At 36.0% G+C, this 10358-nt stretch overlaps 1 protein-coding gene across 1 annotated transcript in view; it reads right to left on the bottom strand.

Annotated features, from left to right (window-relative positions):
* Nucleotides 1–10358, bottom strand: part of PARP4 (poly(ADP-ribose) polymerase family member 4) — a 90033-nt gene that overhangs the window by 21930 nt on the left and 57745 nt on the right. Inside the window, 2 exon segments of the mRNA NM_001145980.1 lie at nt 9489–9611; nt 10233–10328. Coding sequence (NP_001139452.1) covers nt 9489–9611; nt 10233–10328 — 219 coding nt within the window.

Here is a 10358-nt window from a genome sequence, read left to right on the forward strand (position 1 = left end):
ACTAAACGAATGCATCTTTATACCAGACTTTAAACGACATGTAAAATAAATGGGAATTGAGGATGATATGCTACTACTATTCCTGGAATATAAAAAGTCTTTCTTAAAAAGATACATGTAAATAAAATCCAGTTTTATATGAATTACAAGTCTTTGAGATATTTTGGAAATAATTAGCCTGGCAGCACCTGATTGGCTCAATGGGTAGAGCACGTGGCTCTTGATCTTGCAGTTGTATATTTGAGCCCCACACTGGGTGTAGAGATGACTTAAAAAAAAAATCTTAAAAAAAATAATTAGCCTATAATTTTACCAAGGTAAATCAGCTGTTTTTTTTTTTAAAGTGTAGTCTTTCCCCATTCAGTCATTTCCAGTATACATTTAAATAATAATGCTGCAGAACATATAACAAGACACATATTTGAAAATAACATTTAAAAACAATACTTTTCTGGTTAAATTTCTCTTAATTACAGAAGCAAACTAAATAGAACAATAATGATGGATCAGACCTATCAGATATTAAGGCATTTTATAAAATTACAATAATGAGACATCAATGGAATAGATGGTCCAGCAATAGATCCTAAAACACAGGAATTTAGTAGATGATAAAGATGACATTTTTTAAAAAGCTTTTATTTATTTATTCATTGAGATACAGAGAGAGCGTGAGAGAGGCAGAGACACAGACAGAGGGAGAAGCAGGTTCCATGCAGGGAGCCCAACACGGGGCTCGATCCTGGGACTCCAGGATCATGCCCCCTGCCAAAGGCAGGTGCCAAACCCGCTGAGCCATTCAGGGATCCCTAAAGATGACATTTTAAGTCAATGGGAGGAAAAAGAGTTATCCAATAAACAGTGTTGGGGACAGTGGGTAGCTAATTAGGAAAAGAATAAGGTTAGTTCCATACTTCCTATCTTATACCAGGATAGATTCAAATTGGATGAAAAATTAAATACAAATAAGAAAGCATAAACACTTTAAAATAAAAACTATTTTAAAAAGTAAGAGGACACTTTGAGAAAGCATAATTTCTGAATAGTAAAGCTGTTTTTAAGCATGATAATAAAAACCAAAACAATAAAACAAAAACAAGTAACCCAAAGATCAAAAAATGTGACTGCACTAAGAAATCTGCATGACAAAAAGATGATGAATGACATCAAAATATAAACGGCAAACTGGGACACAAATTTGTGCAACTCAAATTACAAACAGCTAATTTCCCTAATATGTAGTTTTCCCGAAATAAAAAAATTACTAATAACAAAGGCAAAAGACATGTAGATAACACATAGAAAAGAAGATATCTAAGGCTCTTAAGAATATGAAAACATGCTTATCTTCATTCACAAAGAAATGAAAATTAAAATATCACTAACACATTTCTCACCTGTCCAATTTGCAAAGCTCAAACATTTGAATGATACATTGGGTTAAGGAGGGACAGTAAGAGCCTCTTGCATGCTACTGATGTGAGTGTGAATTGACATAACTTACACAGAGGGCAGTTTGGTTAGAGTTAATTGAAATTTTCAGAATGGATTTACTTAGGGATCATTGATATACAATAAACTGCATATTTAAAGTGTGTAATCTGAGGAACACCTGGCTGGCTCAGTTGGTGCAGCACCTGACTCCTGATCTCAGGGTCCTGAGTTGGAGCCCACATTGGGAGTAGAGTTTATTTTAAAAAAATAAAGTGCATCATTTGGTGCACTTAAGTAGACATCATGAAGCCATTATCACAATGAAGAGAATGAACATATCCATCACTTCCAAGGTATTCCTGCGCCCTTTTGTAATCCACCTCATTCCTCTCCTCACTATGCCCAGGCAACTACTATTTACTTGCTTTCAGTAACTTTAGAATGGTTTACATGTATTTTGTATCAATGGAATCATACAATTTCTATTCTTCTTTGTTTGACTTCTTTTAGTTAGCATTAACCATCCTGACATTCATCCATGTTGCATGCATCAACAGTTACTTCCTTTTTATTGCTGAGTAGTATTCCATCATATGGCTATATCACAATTTGTTTATTCATTTCCTGATAGTTGTTTCCAACTTCTGGCTACTATAAATAAAGCCACAATGAGTACTTATGCAGAAATCTTTGACCATAAACTTTCATTTCATTTGGCTGGGTCAAATGGTAGGTGTACGTTTTATTTTTTAAGAAACTGTCCAGGAGTTTGTAAAATGATTTTGCCATTTTTAAAAGAAGATTTCATTTATTTATTTGAGAGAGAGTGAGAGTGAGAGAGATCACTGAAGGAGAGGGAAAGGGAGAAGCAGACTCCCTGATGAGCAGGGAGCTCGATGCGGGGCTGGGTCCCAGGAACCAGAGGTCATGACCTGAGCTGAAGGTAGATGCTTAACTCACTGAGCCCCCCACCTTGGTTGTGCCATTTTATACTAACCAGCAGGTGCAGGAGAGTTACAGTTGTTCCATATCTTTGCCACATCTAGTACTGTCAGCACCTTTTAGGCCATTCAATTGGGTATATAAAGGTATCTCATTGTGGTTCCAATTTTCATATTCTTATGTGACTCATGATGTTGAACATCTTTTCATATGCTTGTTTGCCATCTGTGTATCTTTTTTGGTGAAGTGTCTATTCAAATCTGTTCATTATCTTATTGGGTTTTCTTATTGAATTGTAAGTTTGCTTTATATATTTCAGATGTCTTTATCAGATGTATTTTACAAATATTTCCTCACAGTCTTTGGTTGGCCCTTTTATTTGCTTAATGGTGTCTTCTGAAGAGCAAAAGTTTTTGATATTAATGAAGTCCAATTCACCAATTTTTAAAAGTTTTTTAAATTTAAGAAACCTTTGTCCAACCCAAATTCATTAACATTTTCTCCTATGTTCTCTTCCAGATATTCTAGCATCAGTTGTTACATTTAAGTCTATATTCCTATATTCTAATCTTTGCAAATGGTCTGAGTTAAGGATAAAAGTTCATTTATTTTTTCCCTTTTATTTTTTTACTTAAATTCAATTAACATATAGTGTATTATTAGTTTCAAAAGTAGAGTTCAGTGATTCACCAGTTTTATATAACACCCAATGCTCATTACATCCCATGCCCTCCTTAATGTCTATCACCCAGTCACCCCATTCCCCTATCCCCCTCCCCTCCAGCAACTCTGTTTTCTATGATTCAGAGTCTCTTATGGTTTGTCTCTCTCTCTCTCTCTCTCTGATTTTTGTCGTTTTATTTTTCCTTCCCTTTCCCTATGCTCCTCTATTTTGTTTCTTAAACTTCACATGTGAGTGAGATATAATTGTATTTCTCTGATTGACTAATTTCACTTAGCATAATAACCTCTAGTTCTATCCATGTCATTACAAATGACAAGATTTTTTTTTGATGGCTGAGTAGTAGTCCATTGTATATATACACCACCTCTTCTTTATCCATTCATAAAGATGTTGATGGACATCTGGGCTCTTCCTGTAGTTTGGCTTTGCGGACATTGCTGCTATAAACAGTGGGGTGAGGTGCTCCTTTGGATCACTATATTTGAATTGCTGGAGTAAATACCCAGTAGTGCAATTACTAGATTGTAGGGTACCTCTATTTTTACATTTTTTACATGGTGAATCTTCATACTCTTTTCCAGAGTGGCTGCACCAGTTTGCATTCCCACCAACACAGTAAGAGGTTCCCCTTTCTCCACGTCCTCACCAACATCTGTAGTTGCCTGACTTGTTAATTTTAGCCATTCCGACAGGTGTGAGGTGGTATCTCATTGTGGTTTTGATTTGTATTTCCCTCATGATGAATGATGTGGAAGATATTTTCATGTGTCTGTTGACCATGTGTATGTCTTTTTTGGAGAAATGTCTGTTCATGTCTTCCATACGCTTCTTGACTGGATTTTTTGTTCTCTGGGTGTTGAGTTTGATAAGTTCTTTATAGATTTTGGATACAAGCCCTTTATCTGATAAGACACTTGCAAACACCTCCCATTCTGTCTGTTATCTTTTAGTTTTGTTGATGGTTTCTTTTGCTGTGCAGAAGCTTTTTATCTTGATTAAGTCCCAATAATTCATTTTTGCTTTTGTTTCCCTTGCCTTCATAGATGTGTCTTCCAAGAAGTTGCTGTGGCCAAGTTCAAAAGGGTTGTTGCCTGTGTTCTCCTCTAGGATTTTAATGGATTCTTGTCTCACATTTAGATCTTTCATCCATTTTGAGTGTATTTTTGTGTATAGTGTAAGAAAGTGGTCCAGGTTCATTCTTCTGCATGTGGCTGCCCAATTTTCCCAACACCATTTGTTGAAGAAACAGTCTTTTTTCCACTGGAAGTTCTTTCCTGCTTTGTCAAAGATTAGTTGATCATAGGGTTGAGGGTCCATTTCTGGGTTCTCCATTCTGTTCCATTGATCTGTGTGTCTGTTTTTGTGCCAGTACCACACTGTCTTGATTACAGCTTTGTAGTACAGTTTGAAGTCAGGCACTGTGATGTCACCACCTTTGGTTTTCTTTCTCACCATTCCTTTGGCTATTTGGGGTCTTACCTGGTTCTGTACAAATTTTACGTTTGTTCCAGCTCTGTGAAAATGCTGGTGGTAGGTTTTTTTTTTTTTTAATTCAATTTAATTAACATACAGTACTACCAGTTTCAGAGGTAATTTAGTGATTCATTAGTTTCATACAACACCCGGTGTTCATTACATAAGTGCTCTCCTTAATGCCCCTTACTCAGTTACCCCATCCACCCACCTCCCATTGGTGGTAATTTGATAAGAATTGAATTGAATGTATAGATTGCTTTAGGTAGTATAGACATTTTAACAATATTTGTTCTTCCAATCTATGGGCATGGAATGTTTCTTTGTGTCTTCCTCAATTTCTGTCATAAGTGCTCTATAGTTTTCAGAGTACAGATCCTCTACCTCTTTTGTTAGGTTTATTTCTAGGTATCTTATGGTTTTGGTGCAATTGTAAATGGGATTGATTCCTTGATTTCTCTTTTTGCTGCTTCATTATTGGTGCATAGAAATGCAGCTGATTTCTGTGCATTGATTTTATATCCTGCCACATTGCTGAATTCCTAGCAATTTTTTTGTAGAGTCTTTTGGGTTTTCTACATAGAGTATGTTGTTTGCAAAAAGTGAGTTTGATTTCCTCTTTCCCCATTGGGATGCTTTTTATTTCTTTTTGTTGTCTGATTGCTGAGGCTAGATGGCTGGAATTATGTTGAACAGTGGTGAGAGTGGGCATCCCTGTCATGTTTCTGACCTTAGGGGAAAGGCTCTCATTTCTTCCCCATTGAGAATGACGTTCACTGGGGGCTTCTCATATATGGTCTTTATGATGTTGAGATATATTCCTTCTATCTCTACTTCCCAGAGGGTTTTTTTTTTTTTATCAAGAAAAGATGCTGTATTTTGTCAAATGCTTTTTCTGCATCTATTGAGAGGGCCATATGGTCTTTATTCTTTCTTTTATTAATATGGTGTATCACATTGATTTGTGGATATTGATTTGTGGATCCTTACAGCCCAGGAATAAATCTTACTTGGTGAATAATCTATTGGATCCAATTAGCTAGTACCTTGTTGAGAATTTCTGCATCTATGCTCATCAGGGATATTGGTCCGTAATCCTTCTTTTTAGTGGGGTCTTTGTCTGGTTTTGGGATCAAGGTAATGCTGGCCTCACAGAATGAGTTAGGAGGTTTTCCTTCCATTTCTATGTTTTGAAACAGTTTCAAAAGACTAGGTATTATTTCTTCTTTAAATGTTTGGTAGAATTCCCCTGGGAAGCCATCAGGCCCTGAACCCTTGTTTGTTGGGAGATTTTTGATTACTGATTCAATTTCTTTGCTGGTTTTTGTTCTGTTAAGATTTTATAATTTTTCCTGTTTCAGTTTTGGTAATTTATGTTTCTAGGAATCTATTCATTTCTTCCAGATTGCCAATTTTTGGCATATAATTGCTCACAATATTCTCTTTTTTTAAAAATTTTTATTTATTTATGATAGTCGCACAGAGAGAGAGAGAGAGAGGCAGAGACACAGGCAGAGGGAGAAGCAGGCTCCATGCACTGGGAGCCCGACGTGGGATTTGATCTCGGGTCTCCAGGATCGCGCCCTGGGCCAAAGGCAGGTGCCAAACCGCTGTGCCACCCAGGGATCCCACAATATTCTCTTATAATTGTATTTCTGTGGTGTTGGTTACGATCTCCCCTCTTTCATTGGTGATTTTATTTATTTATTTTATTTATTTGGGTCCTTTCTCTTTTCTTTTTGATAAGTCTGGGTTTATCAATTTTGTTAATTCTTTCAAGGAACCAGCTCCTACTTTCATTGATATATTCTTTTTTTTTTCTTCTGTATCATTGATTTCTGCTTTAACCTTTATTAATTCTCTTCTCCTGCTGGATTTAGGCTTTGCTTTGCTATTCTTTTGCCAGCTCCTTTAGGTGTAAGGAGATTATGTATTGGAGACTTTTCTTGCTTCTTGAGGAAGGCCTGTTTTGCTATTGAGCATCTTTTCATGTGATTACTGACCATTCATATATCTTCTTTGTAGAAATGTCTATTCAAGTCCTTTGCCCTATTTAACAAATTATTTAAAGATGTATTTATTCATATGAGAGAGAGGGAGGGAGGGAGGGAGAGAGAAAGAGAGAGAGAGAGAGGGAGGAGAGTAGAGGAGGGGCAAAAGGAAGGAATATTCATGCAGACTCCCTGCTGAATATGGAGGCTGGATCTCATGACCCATGAGATCACCACCTGAGGTGAAACCAAGAGTCAGATGCCCAACCAACTGAGCCACTCACCTGCCCCTGCCCTATTTTTGAATTGGGTTGTTTGTTTTGTTGTTGTTGAATTTTAGGAGTTCTATATATTCTGGATATTGATCCTTTATCAGATATATCACTTTTAAGTATTTTCTCCCATTCTGTGGGTTATCTTTTTATTCTGTGGGGAATCTTTTGATGTGCAAAAATTTTTTAATTTTCATGAAATCCAATTGCTCTATTTTTTCTTTTTTTTACTTTTGCCTTTGGTGTCATGTCCTGACAGATTATTGTTAAATCCAGTGGGTGAAGATTTGTCCTGTTTCTTCTAAGAGTTTTTATTGTTTTAGGCCTTACATACAGGTCATAGATCCATTTTGAGTTAATAACCTAGTATATGATACTAGGTTAAGAGTCTAATATGATTCTTTTGCATGCAGATCTCCAGTTTTTTCAGTGGTGTTTGTGCTTTCCTCAATGAATGGTCTTGGTACCAGTGTCAAAAATCATTTGACTACATACTCAATGGTTTATTTCTAGGATCTCTATTGTATTCCATTGGCCTAAAGAAGTCTGTCTTCATACCAATATCACACTGATTTGATTACTGTACCATTCGGGTAAGTTTTGAAATCAGTTAAGTGTGAGTCCTCCATTTTTGTTTTTCTTTTTTCAAGATTATTTTGGCTATTTGGAGTCCCTTGAAATTCCAAATGAATTCTAGGATGGATTTTTCTACTTCTTCAGTAACATTGCTGAGCTTTTTTTTTTTTTTTTTAAAGATTTATTTATTTATGATAGACAGAGAGAGAGAGAGAGAGAGGCAGAGACACAGGAGGAGGGAGAAGCAGGCTCCATGCCCAGAGCCCGACGCGGGACTCGATCCCGGGACTCCAGGATCGCGCCCTGGGCCAAAGGCAGGCGCTAAACCACTGAGCCACCCAGGGATCCTCCATTGCTGAGCTTTTGATAGAGATTGCATGGAATCTATAGGCTGCCAATATTGACACTTTATTAATATTAAGTCTTGCACTGTCCTATCTTCAAGTTCACTACTTCTTTCTTCTGCCTCTTCAAATCTGCCTTTGAATCTCTCTAGTGAATTTTTCATTTCAGGTATTATACTTTTTAGCTCCAGAATTTCTTTTTGCTTTATTTTTAGGTCTTCTATCTCTACTGATAGTTTCATTTTGCCCATTCATCATTTTCTTTACTTTTTCTACACCTTCTTTTAGTTCTCTGAATATCTTTAAGATCATTGTTTTAAAGTCTTTGTCTAGTATATTTGTCATTTTGTATTTTTCAGGGACAGTTCCTGTTGTTTTATTTTTTCTTTTGTTTGGGCCATACTTTCCTGTTTCTTTGTATGCCTCATGATTTTTTCCCCTTGAACACTGAATATTTGAATCTAATTAATGTGGTAATTCTGGATATGAGATTCTCCTTCTTCCCCAGTGTTTATTGTATTTTTGTTATTCTTTTTTTTCTTTTTTAATTGTTGTAGGCTGATAATCAGACTAAAGTGTAAACTTAATGTCTTAAGTCTTTTCTGAGCCTTTCCTTGGGTATGGGCAGTTACTTTTAAATTATCCCCATATATATATGGTTGTTTTTTAATGTCCTGTCTTCAATGTTTGACTCCCAAAAGGGGAAGAGCAAAAAATGAGCAGGAGGAATAAAGATGCAGGCTCTTTTAATCTCCTGGAAATTGCTTCAGCCAAAGGGGGAGGGGTTTGCAACAATGGGAGAGGTGGACCAAAGGCAGCCTACCTCTTTGTCTGCTAATTGGGATACTGCCTGTCTATTTTGTGGCAGTTACAACTTCTCTTCTCTCTAGGGAGAACTTCAAAATGGATCAAAGAAAATGAATGTTGCATATATTGTGTTTTCCCAAAATTCCTCTCAGATTTTTCCCTTAGATTCTAAATTCCTAAATTTTGGCAGTTTTATTTTGCTAACCTAGATACCCAAGGATCTTATTAGCCCTGTTTTGTTCCTTTGGTACCGAAAACTACTTCCAGTTTCTATGGGAGTCACATTTCTAAATTTTTACTTCTGGCTACAACGGCTACAGTATAAAGTACTATAAACTTTAAGAATTATTAGTGGTGGGCAGCCTGGGTAGCTCAGCGGTTTGGCGCCACCTTAAGCCCAGGGCATGATCGTGGAGACCCAGGATCAAGTCTTGCATGCGGCTCCCTGTGTGGAGCCTGCTTCTCCCTCTGCCTGTGTTTCTGCCTCTCTATCTCTCTGTTTCTCTCGTGAATGGATAAATAAAATCTTTTATTATTTAATTTTATTAATTTATTAATTTTATTTAATAATAAAATGATATTTTATTATTAAAAAAAAGAATTATTAGTGGTAAATTTAGATTATCAGGTGGGACTTTTATCACTACTTTCATGACCAACCTATTAATTACTTAGAATCAGTGACTTTGGTTTCTTGTATGACAATTTATTTGTTATGAATGAAGCCAAATCATAGTTTTTCCCCTTTGGTACTTCATATATATATATAGCTATATATATGAGTGGTGACTTTGTCAGTTATGTAACAGCTTTTTTATAAATGTGCAAATATTTTCCATTATGAAGGAAACAACAGTTTCTGCATATACAAACATTAAGGGTGCTATTTTAAGCAAAGGGTTCCCCTTGACCATCATACAGATATAAAAACACAATATTAATTTATTTGGTAATTAACATTTACCTGTGCCACACTGTCTTCCAGTTGCTCTTCCTGCCAGCCTATGTATGGCAGAAAATCTATATCTTCTTTGGCAATAAGTTCCGAAATATTTGGAATATCAAGAAAAGGTGACTCCTTACCATCCTATATTGAGTCACAATTAGGTAAAAACAAAACAGACATTATCAAATTAAATAATTATTATTCTAAAGCCCAGTAAATCCTTAGTTTGAAATATGTATGGGTTTCAGATTAGAGTGTGTGTCCTGGGCCACAAGAGAGAAAGAAAGAGGCTAAAAAGACAAGTATACTCAGTTGATTGGTTTTCCTCTTTATTGAGCTGGGTGTGGGTATTGTGCTAAGTGCCTTCTGTTGTGGGCTTTCCTCTTAAACTTATGAAAGAGAAAAGGTGTCTCTCAGGGTGAGGGAAACTCAAGCCCTTTTTTTTTTTGAGGATCTTGCATTAATAAAAGATGAGAAATGCCAAAATGTAACAAAATTATAGTGTATCTCAGAAGTACACATATACCTAAGTAATAATTATAACAATAAAAATATAACACATGTGACTCATTTAGAGAGATTATCATGAGCTCTAACATTGAGGCCCTTCATGAATGCAAGGCCCTGGTTTGATGGTCCTTTTTGCCTTTTCCCTCCCTGCTCTTCACAAGCCATGAACATGGATATTATCTGTGACAGTGCAAGAATAATTTTCTTAATATGTAAATACGAATGAAATAACCATAAAATAACAATACATACCCTTTTCTCAACTGCCACGAAGCTTGTAAATTGTGTTATGAGAGAGTTTTCTTTACTGAGTTTAATAATCAGAGATTTTAAGATTTGCTTCTTCATCTAAAACAGAATCAAACAAATGAAGCCATG

This window comes from Canis lupus, chromosome 25 (assembly GCF_011100685.1).
Source record: "Canis lupus familiaris isolate Mischka breed German Shepherd chromosome 25, alternate assembly UU_Cfam_GSD_1.0, whole genome shotgun sequence".
Lineage (NCBI taxonomy): Eukaryota > Metazoa > Chordata > Mammalia > Carnivora > Canidae > Canis > Canis lupus.